This window comes from Podarcis bocagei, assembly GCF_964188305.1.
Source record: "Podarcis bocagei genome assembly, chromosome: 5".
In the NCBI taxonomy this organism is placed as follows: domain Eukaryota; kingdom Metazoa; phylum Chordata; class Lepidosauria; order Squamata; family Lacertidae; genus Podarcis; species Podarcis bocagei.
This window is the reverse complement of record NC_138129.1, coordinates 14,045,073-14,065,627: the sequence shown is the minus strand read 5'-3', so window position 1 is coordinate 14,065,627 and position 20,555 is coordinate 14,045,073. Positions and strand designations below refer to the sequence as shown.

At 44.7% G+C, this 20,555-nt stretch overlaps 1 protein-coding gene across 4 annotated transcripts in view; it reads left to right on the top strand.

Moving 5' to 3' along the window:
- PHACTR3 (phosphatase and actin regulator 3) overlaps window positions 1–20,555 on the top strand; it is a 230,127-nt gene that overhangs the window by 123,411 nt on the left and 86,161 nt on the right. For all 4 annotated transcript variants that reach the window (XM_081196304.1, XM_081196305.1, XM_081196303.1 and 1 more), the window contains 4 exons: window positions 1,450–1,656; window positions 5,283–5,457; window positions 7,992–8,239; window positions 11,759–11,912. In XM_081196304.1, coding sequence (XP_081052430.1) covers window positions 1,450–1,656; window positions 5,283–5,457; window positions 7,992–8,239; window positions 11,759–11,912 — 784 coding nt within the window. The remainder of the gene's footprint in view (window positions 1–1,449; window positions 1,657–5,282; window positions 5,458–7,991; window positions 8,240–11,758; window positions 11,913–20,555) is intronic.

The window sequence follows — 20,555 nt, the reverse complement described above, 5'->3', positions numbered from 1 at the left end:
TAAAATACGCTTTTAAACACTTCAGACACATACTCTATATAGAGAATCATATTTTAATTCTATTTATGCGAACAAGCTCAAAGCCTCAGTGCTTCGTTAAAGGTGTGAGAGGTTTCCCTTTCCCACCCCCACCAATTTCAAAACAGTACCTTACAATAAAATCAGTTTCAGTAACCCATAAAGGAGCACGCCAAAGAGAGCACTCAAAACTTCAGCAGCAAGAACATCTCCATCTAATACGACAGGGAGCCATAAGCAAAAAGGCCCTGTCTCTTGTTGCCACCTTCTGAACTGAGGAGGGTCTCAGATGAAGATTGGAGGGTCTGGGCAGGTTCAGATTGGGAGAAACACTCCTAAAGATATTGAGGTCCTGAGTTGTAAAGTCCTTTATGAGTTTAAATCATCCCAGAACCAGTGTCATTTTCAGCCTGTGGCATCAGGTGGCCACAGTCTGCACCAGCTGCAGTTTCCAAACTGTCTTCAAGGGCAGTCCCAGGCAAAGTGCAGGGCAGGAATTTAATCTTGAGGTCACCAGAGCATAGATTACTGTAGCCAGGTTAGCCCTGCCAGAAAGGATCGTAATGGGGCCACCAGCTAAGGCAGTGGAAGGCATGCCATGGAGGTCACCTCAAACTACAAACCCACCTAGAACAGGTTGCACACAACTCAGCCAATCAGAAGAACCCACTAATAGCGTAGAATCAGAGAATCAGAGAATTGCAGATAAACCGAAGTCCAGCCCCCTGCAATGCAGGGATCTCAGCTAAAGCATCCATGACAGGTGGCCATCCAACCTCTGCTGAAAAACCTCCAAGGAAGGAGAGTCCACAACCTCCTGAGGGAGTCGGTTCCACTGTCAAAGAGTAATGTCAGAAACTTCTTCCTGATGTTTAGCTGAAATCTCAGTCTTGTCTTGAACAAATTTCAGTTTATTGCCTCTCATCCAAACCATAATCGCAACCAGCCACCAGTTCAGTACATAAAGCATTTCTGTACAGCAGCCTCCCCCAAAATGGTGCTTCCCCAGTGTTTTTGGACTACAACACCTATCATCCATGGCCATTGGCCATGATAGCTGGGGCTGATGGGAGCTGTAGTCTGAGGACATCCAGAGGGCACCAAGTTATGGAAGGCTGATGTGCTGTCAAAAAGGGGTGTTATTTAGACCTTGTGTGTATTTTGCATGTGTGCATCTTTGAGTGTGTTGTAAAGAAAAGCCATTTGAGACTCTTGCTTTCCAGCACAGTGTGCAATTGTTTTCTTTCAGTCAGCCCAGCTGCTTGTCATTTTCAGCAGTCCTCTTGGCTTCCTAGCCTGACTGACCATGTCCATTGTTTACATGTGCAACGCAGCTCCTGTCCTCCCTCTTGCCTGTCCCTCCCTGTGCACTGCCATCAGTCTTAATTTAATGTCCCACAAATCCTGCCACCTCTGATCCTCTCTCCTCAGCCAAGAAGACGCCAGCTTCCTCAGATGAACGTGAAAATGCCAGCCTGCCAGCCTCTGAAGAGAATCCACAAGCCTTACTTCTTTCGGAATCCACGGAATCGCCCCAGAAGCAGATGGAAAGGAACTCAGCTCAGCTCCCCAGCCCTCCTCCATCACTTCCAGTTCCGCCACCTAAGACTGTCTCCAAAGTCTCGAAGATTGTACCAGGTGAGCCTCATTCAGGACTTGTCTTTAGGGCTAAAATAGAAATAAAGAAAGAACCTGAAAATGCAATTCATGTGCTCTAAAACTGAGATGCAACCCTTCCCTTAAAAGGCAGAACTCCAACATTATGAGGGGTATGCATTATGACATCAGAACACAAGAGTAATTGTAGTAGCACTGCAGAGGTGTGGAAACACCATGTTTGGTAGAAACTTCATATCTTCCCAGATCAGTAGTTCTGCTTCCAAATTGTCCTGCAATCTGATACATTGATATTCAGTGAAAAAGAATGGAGGCCAGAAGGTCTGGTGGTGATAGAGGAGGAAACTGCTCTTCTGATTCATGAGATGGAGGCTCAGCCTATATAAAAATGATGGGATTCCACCCAGCTCCTTCTTATAATTTGTAGGAGTGGTGAAAGTTCACATGTCATGGGATTCAGTGTTTCTTTTCCAACATTTAATAGGTAAGAAGCAATAATTTGTAGTATCTGACTCTTGGCAATGATTGACATTTCATGTCTGATGCCTGACAAGGTCAAAACAATCAAGAGATACAGGAGGACATCTTTTGCGTCGCCAGGTTTGAATTCACATGGGATATTCACAATGCAAAAGTGGATTTCAGTCCAAACTTAATCGTAAAGTCCCTGTTCACATCAAATATTTTTTAAATACATTAAAATTATTGACAAAATCCAGAATTATTATTTTTTTAAGTTTAACAAATATTAGTGAACTCGGGTGCTAGGTTTTATGACAACTGGATACCCAAAATAGGGCTAATGAGGAGCAAGAGGGGGAGATCTTGTGGGAACCCCAACTTTTGCAGAAGCTAAATAAACAATCTTTGAGGGGGGAGGAATGTACCTGAATCAGAGCTCATCAGTTCTATGATCATATTTCTTGCACATAAATAATGGTGGAGATGGTACCCTGCAACTCTGTTAATGCTGGTTTTTACTGGTTTCACTAAGGTTGATAGATGCTCAGCTGAAGCTGTTCACTCATTTGAATTTGAAGAACAGGAAGCATAAAGTAAAAGGGGGTGAATGAAGCCATTAGGGTTGGGTGATAAATTGTCCAAAACCATCCAAGTCCATATCATGATACCGGTTTCATAATTTTTGACCAGGGAATATATTGTGAATCATGATGTGTGTGTGTGCACGTGTGTGCGTGCGTGCATGCTATGCAAAAATCATAATGTGGGAAAAACCATGAAGCCAGCCAATGTCTCTTCATGTTGTTGTTTAGTCGTTTAGTCATGTCCGACTCTTCGTGGTCCCATGGACCAGAGCACGTCAGGCACTCCTGTCTTCCACAGTTTGGTCAAACTCATACTGGTAGCTTCGAGAACACTGTCCAACCATCTCATCCTCTGTCGTCCCCTTTTCCTTGTGCCCTCCATCTTTCCCAACATCAGGGTCTTTTCCAGGGAGTCTTCTCTTCTCATGAGGTGGCCAAAGTATTGGAGCCTCAGCTACAGGATCTGTCCTTCCAGTGAGCACTCTGGGCCGATTTCCTTCAGAATGGAGAGGTTTGATCTTCTTGCAGTCCATGGGACTCTCAAGAGTCTCCTCCAGCACCATAATTCATAATTCTCTACATAGCTCTATTCTAATTTCAGACATTGTGATATATTGCGATGTTGAAAACCAGATATTGTCCAGCCCTACAAGCCATAGGAGATGCCACGTCCTTGAAGGCAAGTGTGGTTAACCTGTGGCTCTCCAAATGGTTGGACTACAGGTCCCATCATTCCTGACTATTGGCTATACATGTAAAGTGGAGTCCAACAACACCTGGTTTAGCCACCCCTGCCTTAAGCTACAAGGAAGGGACCCAGGGAAAACAAAACATCTTGAAGGATGGGATAGCTTTTCTGATGGTCCCAATTGCCACGTGCCAGCACCATAACAAGGGCACACAGTTCACTCAAGCTCCACCTTTAGCCATTTTAAGATACTTGAAAAGTAAAATCCGCATTAGGGTATGGTTCTTATTTCCTTCCCATCCACAGCACACCTTCCAGTTTGGGAGCCTCTGGATTTAAATCCATGCTTGTGCCACTGGGTGGCGTAAAGTCATCAGCAGTGGCTGAAGTCAAGTCTATTGCAGCAATTATTTCAGTGGTTCTTTTGTAAACGGTGTGTGGGTTTGTTTTTGTTTCTAACGGAAATGCGCTGTATTGGAAAATCACCAACCAAAGTCTGTGGGTGAAATCTCAGTGCATAATCCATGCAGCTTCAAAGGCTGGTTTCCCACCCCACCCCAAGTTCAGACCTTGGCAGTTAGAAAAGTGTTCTTCAAGGACCAGTTATTGCAGTTGAGCTTCCCTGAAGCACAGCTGGCTGACTTGTAATGGCTTCAGCACCTAAAGATAAACCGCAGAAAGAGTACCTTGTTGTTGGCATCTTGAGAGACAATGGAGTGTGCCTCCAGGGGTCAAGTCAAACCATTGTGTTAGCAGCACAAAAGTGACCTCTCCAGACACAAGCCTGGGCAGTATGTATGGAGGTCCTGGGCTGCCCAGACAACAAGACCCCCACCTCTCATCTCAGCCTTGTTGATGTGGTCCTAAGGAGAGCAGAGCAATATGTATGGCACCTGCCTAGCTGCAGGAGTTTCCAGACGGAGGTGTACAAGGTGCAATCCAGCCATTCCTGATTTGTGTAGGGTTTGCTTCTTAGCCTTTTCTTGTCCTGGTGATATCCCACAAGATACTGAACGCCGAGAACTAACAGTAGCAGCAGAGAAAATATGTCCCCCCTCAGGCAGGGTGGAAGGAGAAAGAACTTGCCCATGTGAAGACCACCTGGTGGAAACCCTTACACATATGGTTCTTAATTGTAAACTATATGCTGATCTCCATCAGCAATTTCTAGATCAACTCTGTATCCCCAAATGGAAACCAGAGTTGGAGGTTATACATTTTCTATTACTGGGGAATGATCAGGAGCTCACCAAGTTAGTGGCTAAATATCTCTATGTGGTTTTTTTGTCGTCGAAATACACTGCAGACGTCTGATCGACCTGGAGATGTGACGATAGACTGCTCTGCCTCCTCTCCTTTAGCAAATGTTTTGTGCCACTGGGGAAGTGGTAATTCTGTATTGATTTGTTTTGTATGTTTGTATGTGATGCCAATAAAAGGTTTAATGATGATGATGCTATCCCACAAGTGGAGATTTAGGATCAGATCTTTCCTTCCCAGGTTGATGAGCCCCACCAGCCCTGAAAGAGTACTGCTAAAAGGCTTAATCTGCAGTCAGCTGGCAGTTTCCACAGCTGATCGTGCTCTGCTCTGGTACCCATCTGACCATAGGTCAGCCTTCCCCATAAAGTGCGCCCTCTAGATATTCTCAGATGACAAGCTCCATGCAATCCCAGTATGCATGGTCAAGGATGATGGAAACTGCCATTGAACGGCGTTTGGAGGACACCCACATTGAGGAAGGCTGCTCGGTGTGGCTCCAGTGGGGGCCTCCTCCATGGCGTGCAGCCATTAATGCCCTTTTGTGGTTTTATTTCCCGCAGCAGGAAGTGAAGTAGATGAGCCAGCCTTGAAATCCCCTCCATCCAATGTCTTGAAGAATTATGTAATTGTTGGTTCCTCCCAACTCTCAGGACAAGCTGCTCCCTTCCAGCCCTCAGGCCAGAAAATCTCCGAGCCCCACCTCAGAGGGCAGCACACAACGCCAAATGGCTCCCCTCACCTTGGTGCCGTCCACCTGCCTTTACCTCCCAGCCGAGTCATCGAGGAACTTCACAGAGCTTTGGCCACCAAACACCGGCAGAATAGGTAAGAGGCTGGAAGGTTACAGGACATGGCAGGGGCATCCATTTCCACTGCTCAACTTTCCAAGGGCTAGTCCTGCTCAAAGTTGACCCATTGACATTCATGGACATGGCCACCTTCGCTTCATTTATTCCAGTGAGTCTACTCCAAGTAGCTTCGCTGGCTGTGGGGAAAGTGTGGATTTTGAAGGCTAGCTGCATTTTGATACGTGTATTATTATTATTATTATTATTATTATTATTATTATTATTAATTATTTCTATACCGCCCTGCATTCCCAGGTCTCAGGGCGGTTCACAAGATAAAACCACATTACCTGGGTTATGAAGGTGCCCTAAAGACATTAAAGCAAAGATTATGGGATAATGCACACAGTGACTTGCGATCTCGATCACATGCAGTCTGTAGTCTGCTGGCAGTAGGAGTACAATATGGGCATGTCTTTAAGTTAACATCTTACATTAAAAACCTGACAGTACCAAATTATCGAAGGCTTTTCACCAAAGCCAGCCTAAACGTCTTTCCTTCTGCAGTGTTGGATGGCAGGTTGAGAGGAGTTCCCTTCCAGGACAGACTTTGCTCGTGTGCTCAAGACATCGAGTCCATAAAACATATTTTGTTGCACTGTGCAAAATATGAGCAAGCCAGGGCTGAAATGGTACCTTACCCTTGCTGGTACCTTTCCCGGGAAAATCAGAGGCTCACTATGTCAGGTTCCTATTGGAAGACTGGACAAACGCTAGAACATTAGCAGTGGCAAAGTTTTTATCAGTGGTTGCAACAACCAATGATCCCTATATTCTGAACAAAATGCTTGTTTAACCTGGAGGTAGGCTGTATGAATTGTGTATTGCTTTGTAACGATTTCTTGGGTCTCTGGACCGTAATAAAGATTGATGATGATGAAGATAAAACCACAAGATAAAAACATAAAATATATAATAAAAACAAGAACATTTTAAAAGGGTATTGGATGTCAATCATCCAAAGGCCTGGTTAAAGAACGTTTTTGCCGGACGCCTAAAGGTATACATATATAATGAAGGCAGCAGGTGAGCCTCTCCAGGGAGAGCATTCCACAAACGGGGGGCCACTGCAGAAAAGGCCCCTTCTTGTGTTGCTACCCTCCAGACCTCTCATGGAGGGGACACACAAAGAAGGGCCTCAGAAGATGATCTCAAGCTCCAGGTACGTTCATATGGAGAGATGTAGTCCTTGAGGTTCTGCAGTCCTGAGCTGCTTAAGGCTTTATAGGTCAAAACTTTGCATTGAGCCTGGACATTAATTGGCAGCCGGTGCGCTCAGGCCAGGATCAGTATAATATGCTCAAACGATCTTGCCTTGGTGATCAACCTGGCTGCTGATTTCTGCAAGAACTGAAGTTTCTGAACAGTCTGTTCAGAGGCAGCCCTGACGTTTTGGAAGTACAAACTGGGTAGATTCATGTTAAAAAGTGAACCAAAGTGCTCTTCCATCCTTACGGTGAATCCACCCTGGACCTCACTATGGACCTTTCCCATTTGCAGAGAACTTATTTGTATTACTGGGTTCTAATAGCCTCAGGACCATAACAAAGGCTGATCTAAATGCTTACCAAATGGCAGTCCAATTCTTATGAGGGAAGAGAAGGCACACATCACCATGCATTTGATGCCATGTGCCATGTGGGATTCTCTGTGAGGAGAGCCAGTGTGGTGTCGTGGTTAGGTGCGATAGACTCGTAATCTGGTGAACTGGGTTCGCATCTCCGCTCCTCCACATGCAGCTGCTGGGTGACCTTGGGCCAGTCACACTTCTCTGAAGTCTCTCAGCCCCACTCACCTCACAGAGTGTTTGTTGTGGGGGAGGAAGGGAAAGGAGATTGTGAGCTGCTTTGAGACTCCTGAAGGGGAGTGATAAAGTGGGATATCAAATCCAAACTCCTCTTCTTCTTCTTCTTCTGTATGGAGGCCTGTATATGCAGAGACCTGAATGGTGCACTACTGCCCCAAGTAAACTAGAGGAGGACTGGGTGCAAATTGGTCTATTATGCTTGAAAAGATTGGTATATTTTGTCCATGCCAAAGAGTATTTTAGATGTATGGTGGAAGGGATGGGCAGGAATGGAACCCATTCCTGGTAAATGTCCAAAAAGGCCACAACTTATTCAGGGTTAATAATGATGTGCTTCCCTTGCATACTTTTAAAATTTTCCGTAAAGCACCCAATTGTCCAAGTGGAGGTGTTTCTTTTGAACTCTAGTCTTCCACTAAAAACACACTCACTGCCTTCTTTGGAAAGGTCAACCCGGCACCCCACATTAACATATTTCAAAACAAGGTGTCACTCACTGCCCTCTTGTGCCTTCCCCTTGTGACAGATATTGAGTTCTTGACATGGTAATCCCACCGCAGCTCCTTCACAACCCTCTGCAGAGCAAAGCGCTCGAGGCAACAAGCTTGAGACATTGATTCCCTTCCTGTGGTGCTAAGTCGGGGGGGAGGGGGGAAAACAACAACCCCAAAACAAATCTGTGTTATCTGCATTTCAACCCCCAGCTTTCAGGGAAGAGAAAACAAAGGTTCTCCCAAGAAGCGAATGGACACCCGCCCATCCAGAACGTGCAGCGTTGATCACAGCAAAGAGAAGGAAAGTTCGGTGAGCTACAACAGCGACCCGGAGAACAAGCGGAATTCCGTCAAGGAGTCGGATGAGAACAAAGAGAACCTGATCATGAACTCTGAAATCAAGGACGACTCTGTTTTCTATCAGGATGAAGAGGTTTTGAATGACTCCATCATTTCTGGTAAGCAAAGTCACCTTGTGAGCCTTTACGAGAAATTCTCAAGGACAGGTCCACTGGTTTTGTTCCTTTTTTACATGTGCATTACGTTGTTGCTCAAGGTCGTTAGGGAAATATTGGCCTCCTTTTCAAACCTGCCATTCCTTCTCTTTGCCTACCCATCTCCAGCCGTTAGCTTCTGTCCCATTCTGTTAGAGTCTTTGCAACTCCATGCTGTTCTTCTGCATCTCACCCTTCATTTCAGAGTTTGATGCCTGGCTCACCTTCACCCTTCTGGAACAGTATTTCCCAGTTTGCTCCTTAGGTTCCTTGGAAGCCGCCTTCTGCTAAATCAGACTGCAGCTCTCTGTGGCTTCAGGCGGAGGACATTCCCGGCCCTACCTGGAGATGCCAGATTGAACCTGTGCCATTCTTTGTACAGCACAGGTGCTCTCCTATGGATGTTCTTCCTTGGTGATTCCAGTGCCCAAGTTGATCATTCCTGCAGCAGAATGGTCAGCAGCACCTCACTTACCTACTGCCGCTTTTGCCCAGCAGCAGATCCAAGAAGGGCGTTTCATTGACCATCTCCCCCTGACAACTCTCTCTCTCTCTCTCCACCTGTGTTTTGCTGCCGCTGCTCCGACTCTTCTTGTAACTTGCACCGCTGAGTAATGCAGCCTCACATTCATCGTGACTTCTGCTAAGGTCCTTTGTTAAAGAACAAATGTGGGAGGTTAAGATGATACTTTAACTAGTTTGTGGGGGTTATTTTTTAAAACAAAACAACAACAACAACACATAAATTTATTTTAAAGAAAAAAACACACACACACAACATCCAAATGCAAAACACCACCAAACTTTTTATCAGCAAAATGAGCTTTAGAACTGAAACTAAACCTAGGCTGAACTTTTAGCTCACCTTTTAGGGGAGTCCCTAAGACGGTTGAATGGATCTTGTATGCCTCCTTCCAGCAACTCCAGCAGCCAAGCTGGTGCCGTTCATATTGCTCTGCCTTCATTTGGACTACATCAGTGAGGCTGAGAGGAGGGTCAGGTCTTGTCATCTGGGCAGCCCAGGACCTCTATACACTCTGCCCAGGCTTGCATCCTGGAGAGGTCACTTTGGTGCTGCTAACACAACAAAAGCAACACAAGAGGCAGCAGTTATATCTCTGCAAACACAGCAGGCACTGTGATTCTCCAGCAGTTTGACTTTACCCCAGGAGGTGCACTCCATTGTCTTTTGAGAAAGATGGCTGCCAAACACCACTAACCATTTCTGGAGCTTTTACTGTAACCATTCCAGTTGCTATCACTTTTCCTTTAATGTAAACACCTATCATTATCTAAGCCCTGACCTTTCATCTTCCATCCTCCCAGTCTCTATTATAACCCTCTTCAACTGTCCGCTGTCACTTCTTGACTGACAACTCCATTTTCCCCTTCCAGTATTCTAAAATGACTTTTCGTCACTGATTGCAGGACTGTTACTTCTGGTAATCACACCAGAACAAGATGTTAAGCTCTAAGACTTAACCCCAGAAGAGTCTTTTTCCCTCCCTCCCTCTCTCCCATTCCACCCACCGTGTCTCCAAATGCCCCTCTGATATTTCAGAAGAACCCAGGCTCCAGGTCTTGGTCTGAGCGCCTCTATAGGCATCCCTAGCTAGGTCCCAACATATCTTAAGAAGACACATGCTAATCGGTGAACAATTCTGAACTGTGAACAAATCTTCTTAGAGTTTATGGATATTCTGTGAACCCCTGCAAAATTGTGGTATGTGGAAGTTGGTGTTGTATAGATGAGAAGAGTTTTAATTAAACGGTAAATGTGAATAATCTACTAGACTTCCTTCACATAGAACACTTGGCAGGCCTCATGGTGATTATCACAGTTAAGAGGCCTAGGGATTCATTAATTAAACCAAAGGGGCGAGAAAGAAGATTACGATATCCCCACAGGACCCTAGACAGATCACAGCCTTCCCTGCGCATGTTTGTTCTCTGTGCAAGATGCATTTTTCATTCTGGACATTGGGTGGTGCAGCATTCATTGGACATTGGTTGGGAAAAAAACCCTTTAACTCACATTTCAACAGGTGGGGCAATGATGCTGGAGGCTTCATGCGGTGTGCCGCCCAGATCTTCCTTGGGAGGAATCTCTTAGCATGTTTGTTTCTTGAATTTAAATTCCTCCCTTCCTCTCCAGGGAGCCCAGGGCAGTGAACAGAGATGCAATTTGAAAACAAAGCAAAAGCATTCAGCTGCTTCTCTGTTTTATTTTTCAAAAAGAATGGAGGGCTGCATACAGTGTTTGAGTAAACGTATTCATAGAATTGTGGAGTTGGAAGGGACCAGCCCCTGCAGTGCAGGGATCCTGCCCATAGCTGTCCTTAGGTGGGCTCGAACCAACAACCTTCTGGTTAACAACAATGACCTATTGCACCATTAGTCAATATTATTTAAACAGACACACAATTCAATACATGTAAAAATTTTGTAGGTTTGGAAATAAGCTACAATAGCCACAATTTCCTCTTTATTATCCACAGTTCAGTTAACCATAGTTAAACCTGATCATCCAAACCCAGCCCTGTGACTTAACTATGGTTTATAAACCATGGTTAGAACATGTTAGTTAACCAAGGTGTGTTGTTGGTTTATAAACCTTGGTTAGCTTTAACCATAGCTTACAATTATATATGAACATGAACTTCCTACTTAGCTATAGTTACAGACTATTACTACCCAAATGTTACAGAGCCAGAATTCAATAGTGCGGCAGTGAGAGAAATTATGCTGTAATGTAGCAATCCAAAGTTTGAGTGATTGTCTGCAAGATGCCTCAGCATCAACCATTAACTATGGCTTAGCATTATGTGTGAACAGGGCTTACTGTATGTGTTGCTGCAACAGTGCAGATGTCCCTTTGCATTGGTTTTTTTCAGATACAGGCAGCATTAACATTTGGAAAATTAAACCACATGGGTGGGTCAATCACATGAGGCTCTTCCCACTCAGGAAGAAGAGAGAGGAGATCTCAATGGTGTAATGAAAATGCTTTATTTGACCCAATCTTCTATCTATTTCTACCCATCAAATCATAACCGCAATATTATAATTGCATCTTTCGACTCCTCTCCAGGACCGACTGTTGGAGTAAAGTTAAATACAATGCATGTGACAAAGCATTGATAAGATTTTTGTTCACATGAGCTCATTTTATTTGCTAAATGGCTTATACAAAGCTTTACTGAAGAGTAGACACAAGAAATGCAGAAATGGATTGGGCCAAGTAAAAAGTTATCACCACACATGGTTGCACTGGTTTCCTCCCTGCTCGTCCCCCTTGGTCCTTCCTGTTCAGTCACTAGCCTCCTTCGAAGGGAAGGCCCCACGTTCTGCTCGCAGACGATCCCTGCCGATCTTGCACTTCTGATTCATGAGAAAAACCTGATCCAATAAGTGATGTCCCTTTGCCTATTTTAGCAACAGCCTGTCTGACACGTTCTCGCTCTTTTTCTATGTATGCTCCAGGTACTTTGCCAAGAAAATGCAAGAAAGAGTTGCTGGCAGTGAAGTTGCGGAACAGGCCAAGCAAACAGGAGCTGGAAGATAGGAACATTTTCCCCAGGAGGACCGACGAAGAGAGACAGGAGATCCGGCAGCAAATTGAAATGAAACTTTCCAAGTAAGTTCTGTAGAGCGTAAAGCCCTGTTCAGGCTTCCATGCTTCCATGTTTACCAGTACGGGAGTAAGGAAAATAGGGATGTGCCTAGAAGCTCCAACCACCTCCTACTCTTCATGTAAAGAGCAGGACCATTTGTAACAATGGGACTTTCCTGTGTACAGCTGCACACACAAAGGATGCACACACTCAACTCAAATCCTGCACAATTTGGGTTCCAGGTTGTGAGGAAAGGCAACAGCTCGGTGGTCGAGCAGGTGTCTTGCACACAGAAGGTTGCAGGTTCAATCCTCAGGTTCAATTGCCAGGTAAGGCTTGGAGAGACCCATGGATTGAATCCTTGAGAGTGACTGCCAATCAGTGTGGACAACACCAAGCTGCACAGACCATTGGGTCTGACTCAGTATAAGGAAGCCTTCCTGTGCACAGCTGTACATGTAAAGGATCAAGTGGTCATGTTATTCCCTACTCCCATTGTGACAAAGACGGGCGCATTAATGCCTGAACTTCCGACTGTTTACCTTGCCTTGGTGAATACAAGCCTTTTGTCTGATTCCTGTTGTACACCAAACATTATTGGCAGTCATAAACCTGGTCATGGGGCCACCATTTCCCTTGAGTTCAAATGTCAGGGCTGCAGGTTTGTGGGAGGGACCAGACCCCCAAAATTCACAGATGAAACGGAATGGTCTCCCAGCTTCCCTACCCTCATTGCTTCTTATTTCGGAATTGAAGCAGAATCAGAGGGGTTGAGGGCAATTGAACTACCTGATTTTGAGTTTGAACTTTGTGAGTTCCAAATCTTTAAAGCGTGCTAAGAATTCGGGATTTGGAAATCGAAACCTTATTTCTTGAGGGGGCTCGGAACTGCTGTCGGGCCTAGCCTTTGGGACAGGAAGGTTGAAACTTGGTTGTGTGAAGAATGCCAAGGCCCAAGAAGTGTAGATTGGTGATTCATGCACAGTCAAAGCTGAAGCAAGGAACAGATTTCAAGCCGACTCCAGAATTACTTCACAATGGAGCATTCAGTGGGCAACATCCAGCTATGGAACTCACCAACCAGAACCAAATTTTGTAGGTGTCTGGGTTAGGGGTTAGGAACAGGTTATAGGTAACTACAAGAACCCAGTTTAAATGCTACTATAGTGTTTGATGTTAGCTTTGGTGTCTTTATCCTGCAACTGAAATATTTTGAAACTGTAGAGTGGCATAAACTCTCATGCTTCTTAATGCACTCTCTACCACTTTAGAGCTGGGTCTGAGTTGTTGGATAGCTGCTGTCTTGGGCCACATCCTGATGCTGGATCCACTAAGCCCTACCACGAGGTCCTAGGTGGAATATTTGGGTGTTCAGATACTTTTCTCCCCAGACTCTACTGTTGTTGATATGGGGTGTGAGGTGAGGGAGACCTGGGATGGTGCTAGCCTCCTTCATTGATCATCAGAGTCACTCTCGGAGGTGCCTGTGGTATGGTCCACAATGGTTTGTGTTTGACAGCTTTCAAATATCAAGAGGAAGGTGGGACAGCTATGGACCTTATAAATGCATGAATGGAGGACATATTGTATCATACGTACCTGATAAAAAGGTAAAGTCCATGCATGGGATCATTTGGAACGAATGTGAAAACAAACCTGCCAACAGCATGTCTTTGTGCAATATCATGTCTTTATACATACCTAAGAAGCCATATGGAGCAGAAGAGGGAGGGAGGGAAGCTGCTCTATAAAATCAGAAGAGGTAGAAACTTAAGGGACAGATGCAAAGCTTGTTAGAAGAGATTGGGCTTCTATGGCAGTATGAAGACAGCCTTCTATCTTTTGCAGTTTGGTAACACCTGGAGCACTCAGTCTTTTTCTAAACCTACCGTCTCCCTGCATACATCACTGGCTCCCTGTAGCTGCAACAACTCAATCATTTCGTCTCCTCCTCAACTCTGTTTGGGTATCATTCATTCCTGCACACTGTGAGACACCTTGCCTTGGAGCAGGGTTACTGCTGAACCAAATCTAAGTTGAGAGGTAGCCAACATGGTGCCCTCTGGATATGCTCCCATCTGACCCAGCCAGATCAAGTTAGGCTAGGTTAGGCTAGGCATAGCTAAGCATGGCACTGCTTCACTCAACTGGAGTCTAGAGTAGCTTAAAGGGACAACGAAGCACAATAAACAATAAAAATCCATTAAATTGAAACAAATATGCTAAAGGTGTTCCACCGTGGCCAATGGCTAAGGAGTCTAACGTCATCCAGAGGGCAACACATTGACTACCCCTTAGTTAAGGTTTAATCTGAAGCTGCATGAGACCACCGCCTTGGTGAAGCTAAGCAAGTCTGGGTTGAACCAGTGCCCGGGTGAGTGACTACCTGGAAGCCACATGTACAGAACCTTGGGTTCCACAATGGAAGAAAGGCAGGATAAGAATAAATATTTAGAGGCTATTTAGAGAATATTAGCAGCAAAGATTTGAAAAGGAGCATTTGAGGAGAAGTTCAGGCACCAAATGTATTTCAGCTGCAAACCATCTTCTCCTTATAGCTTCTTAAAAAGGAAGGTTGCAGGATGTGGCATTGGGAGGACTCTGCTGATCTCCTTGTATGCACAGGTGGGGTATTTGACCTGCTATTTCCCCATGTGCTGCAGAGACAAGGTGGCAGGGGAAGAACTTGCATAGCGTGAAGAAACTGATCATTTGTTTTGCAGCTATGAAATGTTCTCAATGGATCTAAATTAGGGTTTTTTTCACCCATGAATGTACTTCACTTAGCATTATCACACCTGTTGATAAGCAGTTGGTTATGTGAACCCTCCTTCCCTGAAAACCGGTCTCTCTGAGATTATGTCAGGTGTCATAAAACTCCATCTGTTCGATATGCGGCTGCTTCACACATGCAAAGTATTGCTTGGGTTTCAAGCATGTGTGTCTGGTGTCACCCTGATAATTGTGTGGGTGTGCCCAAGAAGTACTCACTCTCCAGAAAACTGATCCCACACAGAAAGTGCAGGAAAGTAGTTCACCTGAAGATGATGGCTGATCTTGTTCTCCACCTGTTTCTAGCTGTTTGGTTGCTATTTGTGAATTTAGACCACATTTCTACTACGGTAAATGAGGACACTTTGGAGAAAGAAAAATGGGGGTCAGAACTAGGGATGGGGACATGTACAAAAATGCATGCACTTGGGTAAAAAGGTGCATAAAAATGAATATATTGGTAGAAATAGCGTGCAAAAAATGCTTTGTATAAGGAGAAATTGCTTTGTAAAAAATGAGCATTTTTGGCAAAATTGCAAAAAAAAAAAAAAATTATGAGGAGAAGTTTGCACTAAAATGCTGCTGAATTCTCCAGAAGAGTTTTTAGAAAATCATAGTCTCGTGTGGAAATAAGGAGAACTGAATTAAGGGCTGGGAAATAAGAAACTGGGGGAAACCAAAATGGACAGATTCACCCACCCTTGGTTGGAACTAAGAGATTCTGTGTTGGGGATTCCCTAAATAGCAAATGCGTTGAAGAATGGAGGGAGCAAAATTTCATCAGAATGGCATGGAAGAGGTACAACTGTGGCGCTTGGCTTGGATGCCTTGAATACAGACTCAAGTGGCTCTGGGTTCTCTCGAAAAATGGACTCAGAACTATGATTGCACTTGTTCTCAGTGGCCAGTGACTTGGTTTCAGTCTTCCAGCTGGCAGAAGGTTTATATAAAATTATGAATCGTTTGCACAGCATGAATAATCTGTATGTTCCCATTTTAATGGTTGCTAACCCAGTCCCAACAAAGCAATGCGTTGATTCTAAACTTGTATTTAAGCCATCTGTAATGCCGTCTGCTGTGTCGATCTAATTTTAACACACTTCTAATTTCTTCAGTGTGCTAATTTTTTTAAATAAAAATAAAAATAAGCAGGAGCTTTGCCTAATATGGACTTAAGGGGAATTAGTGATGGGTGAGCCCTCCCCACAGCTCAGTTTGAAATAGGCCTACTTCAGAAGAGTTAATCTAGGCTTCACTCCAATAAGCTCATTTCAACTCTGCTCCCATTTGAGCTACTGTCCCATTGAACTTAAGAATATTAGAAGAGCGTTGCTTGTTCAGACAATGGTCCATCTCATCCACCATCCTGTTCTCATTAGGGCCAGCCAGATGCCTGTGGAAAGACCTCAAGATTCAGAGGCCTACTGCTTCTGACAGTGCAGGTCATTGCATTCCAATAATGTCATGGGGAACAAGACCCTCAAAGCCCTACTACGGTCTCCATTTCTTGAACTAGTTGAAGGGGGCAGCTGTGGAAAGGTCATAGAATCATAGAATTGTAGAGTTGGAAGGGACCCAAGGATCATCTAATCCAGCCAGTATGGTATAGTGGTTAAGAGCAGTGGACTCGTAATCTGGTGAACCGGGTTCGCTTCCCTTCTCCTCCACATGCAACTGCTGGGTGACCTTGGACTAGTCACACTTCTCTGAAGTCTCTCAGCCCCACTCACCTCACAAAGTGTTTGTTGTGGGGGAGGAAGGGAAAGGAGAATGTTAGCCGCTTTGAGACTCCTTCAAGTAGTGATAAAGCGGGGTATCAAATCCAAACTCCTCCTCCTCCTCCTCCTCCTCCTCCTCCTCCTCCTCCTCCTCCTCTTCTTGTTCTTCTTCTTGGTTGCAAAGGCCTCAGTCTTGACGCCTGCCTCCCATACCCTCCAACATTCCTAAGATGAAAATAGAGACATTTCTCACTCCCCCTCCCAACTGACCCTCCTTGCCCCCCCCCTTTATATGTCCTCCCACCCACAGAGCATTTCCTATAAGAAGAAGGGCAAGTGCCACTACCGCCACACCAATGGGACACAGAACACACAGCCTCTGCTGACCTGAGAAAACCCATTCTAGTCTTTGGTAGATTTACAAAAAAAGAAGAAAAAAGTACCGTATTTTTCGCTCCATAGGACGCACCTGACCAAAAGACGCACCAAGTTTTTAGAGCAGGAAAATAAGAAGAAGAAAAAATCCAACTCAAATGTTGTACTAAACTATTTAAAACAGCAAAGTGGGTGGCTCCTGTCCACTTTGCTGCTTTAAAGCGAGCCACAATATATAATGAAGAGAATGGAAAAAGGACAGACATTCCATTATAATGTAGCTGTTTTCATCATCACTGGGAAGTCAGTATTGGCAGCAGTCACAAAAATTAAAATTTGAGTATTTTACTGTTATTAATCAAGAATATTAATAGTCAGGGAGAGAAACCAGGGCTGTGCAAATGAGAAGTGCTTGGAGTATGGAGGAACAGCAAAGAGATCAAATGATTGTGCTCCAGTTCCTAAATCTCTGAAGTTTTCTCAAAACAGGCATGGTTGTTTTGAAAGGAAGATTCAAAATGGAGTGACTGAGCAAAGAACAGAGGAGGAAAAGAGGGCAGATAAATAGCTTCCATTCAATAACAAGAGAACACAATGTTTTTGGTTTGGTATAGGTGGACTGTACTTGTAAGAATTTGTATAATGAATTATAGATTTGGAGTGGAATATCAGTGCCTCTTTTCAGCAATAAAGATTAGCTGCTAGAAACATGGTCCACACACAAACACACAGGATGTCTGGTTATAGTTGCAGTTACAGATAGGTAGCCGTGTTGGTCTGCCATAATCAAAATAAAAAAAATCCTTCCAGTAGCACCTTAAAGACCAACTAAGTTAGTTCTTGGTATGAGCTTTCATGTGCATGCACACTTCTTCAGATACAGAGCAGTGTATCTGAAGAAGTGTGCATGCACACGAAAGCTCATACCAAGAACTAACTTAGTTGGTCTTTAAGGTGCTACTGGAAGGAATTTTTTTATTTTGGTTATAGTTGTTTAGTTTAAACTGTTACTGAGCCAGATGCCTGCTCGGTTTTAGCTGAGCTCACTAATACTGAATTGTGGAAATGCTTTGCATGTATTTATGACTATTTCTGCAAAACTGCTACCTGAAGAAATCCCCAAACTTAATATTTTTAAACTTCAAATGGAGCTCAGAATCCGGTTAGGCAATCCTTTGCAGTTGAATTAGGAGGCACTGAGAGAAAGCAATTTGCTGCTCCCCACCCCCCCCTCCACCCCAGGAACACACAGCCTTCCCTCTGCTTGCAAACCATGTCGGAGCTTCACGGGGAATGCAAAAGCTATAGGCAGAGCAGTGTGGCTCCTCCCCCCCAAAGAGCACCCCAGGAGCGCAGGGCAAAGACGCACAGCCTTCCCGCTGCTTGCAAACGTTGCCGGGGCTTCAGGGGAAAACGGAGGCTGCCGGCAGAGCACCGTGGCTCCTCCCCCACCCCACCAAAGAGCACCCCAGCAGCGTAGGGCTCCAGGGACCACACATTCACTCCATAAGACGCACAGACATCTTCCCTTCCTTTTTAGGAGGAAAAAAGTGCGTCCAATGGTGCGAAAAATACGGTACACACTTTGAGCGTATGGTCTCCTCCTCTGCTGCATCTAGGAAAGCATTTGAGATATAATTTGCAAAGCTTCCCGGATCAATCTGTTGAGCTCTGAGATACTGGGAATTTCCTTTCCTATGGTTTACCAGTAGCAGTGGAGGAGCAACCAGGCCTTAAGCCCAAAGTCTCCACTGCTGCAAACTCTCCTCACCTCTGGTCTATTCATCCCCCTCGACAGGGTATCAGGAGATTGTGAATGTCTGAGGTTTTACAATTTTTTTATATGTGCTGTAAGCCAGATAGGTGGGGTATAAATGATAAAATTATGATGATGATGATGATGATGATGATGATGATGATGATGATGAAAAATGGGCAGTAGGGCTTATGGCGAAGGAGATAAAAGAGAAATGTTCTGAGACCAACAAGAATTGACCTACTTGCCATTAGATCTAGGGCAGGGTAGACAACATGATGTCCTCCACATGCTGTTTGTCTCCAGCTCCCATCAACCACAGCCAACATAACCCGCAGTCATGCCCAACAGCATCCTGCAGGCACTATATTGGCTATCCCTGTTCTAATGTTCTTTTATTAGAATAAGGGAGATTGAGCACTTACACAAACTTTCTTTTCCATCTTTGCTTCACCTTTTAAAATATTACTCTGCTTAGTTGTTTCATAGTTCTTAGAATGAACATGTGCTGAGTTCATTCTTATTATTCTGAGCGCAATCTGATCTATGTTGCTTTTCTCTCTCTCTGCCTTGATGTTGGGCTCTTCATATGTAGATTCCCTTCTGGTTCTGTGGGAAGTAATTATCTCCTTAATTTGTTTATGACAATATATCTGCTTGGGTGAAATTTAGATATAACAGCTATAAATGTACAGAAGTCCTGTACATCTCAGCATCATGGGGAAGAGTGTCACCAAGTGTTGTGTGCCTGCTCTGTTTGCTGTCTAAGTAGTGATTCTGAACAGGCAACTTCAAGACCCTTCCTGCTCTGCTTATGTCATATTATTGTAGAATCATAACACTGCAAAGTTGGAAGGGACCCTGAGGTTCATGTAATCCAACCCCCTGCAATGCAGGAATAGGCAACTGTCCCATACGGGGACCGAACCTGCGACCTTGGTGTTGTCAACACCATGCTCTAACTAGCGGATTTGGGCAGGACATCACTTCAAACAGAGGGCTGACTTCTGTAAAGTAGAATGCATGGCTACCTTTTATTAGACACTCAGGAAAATCAGAAAAGAAAAGTCCTTCCTGATCTGCGCTACTTTAGGCTGTTATGCATGGGGAATGGAGAGGGTGCAGACAGGGAGACAATCACATTTTTGGCTTCCCTGCTCATAAAATATCCAGCACATTAGGCTTAGTTCCACCTTCGCACAGCTGCTCTTCCAGTGTCTGTGTTCAGCCAGCCTCTGATTTAAGGACTGCAGCTCAGTTGTAGAGCATCCACTTTCCATGAAGAAGGTCCCAGGTCCAATACCTGGAATCTCCGGGTAGGGATGGGAGAGATGCCGGTCTGCAACCCTGGAGAGCCCCTGCCAGTCAGAGCTAGATGGGCCAATGATCTGGCTCAGTCTAAGGCAGCTTCCTATGTTCCTATGTATGGGACTGTGTTCTATGTTTAGAGAAGTCCTGTGTTAGCCAAGTGTAAAGGTCTCAGCTGTGCAGCTCTTCTTATGCCGGGAAAACAAAATATTCCTAGGGGGCGGGGAATCACTTTCTGAGCTGCTCATTAAAACACAAAGCTAAATTTGGATAAATTTGCAAACATGAATATTTTAGCCACGGCTTGTTGGGGGGAAAGAAATCTATGTTGAGGGCCTCCTACGCATTGGCTCATAGAGCAGTAAGAAACTAATTGCAGAAATCCAGCCCTCCTGTTTATTAAATATTGAAAGTGTGAATCGTCTCTCAAAGAAATATCTGCTAGTTTTAACCCAACTTAATTCTTAGTTAGTGGGACGCGGGTGGCGCTGTAGTCTAAACCACTGAGACTCTTGGGCTTGTCGAACAGAAAGTCGGCGGTTCGAATCCCCGCAACAGGGTGAGCTCCCATTGCTCAGGCCTTGCTCCTGCTAACCTAGCAGGTCGAAAGCATGTCAAAGTGCCAGTAGATAAATAGATACTACTCCGACGGGAAGGTAAACAGCATTTCCGTGTGCTTCTCTGGTGTTGGTGTTCCATTGTGCCAGAAGTGGCTTAGTCATGCTGGCCACATGACC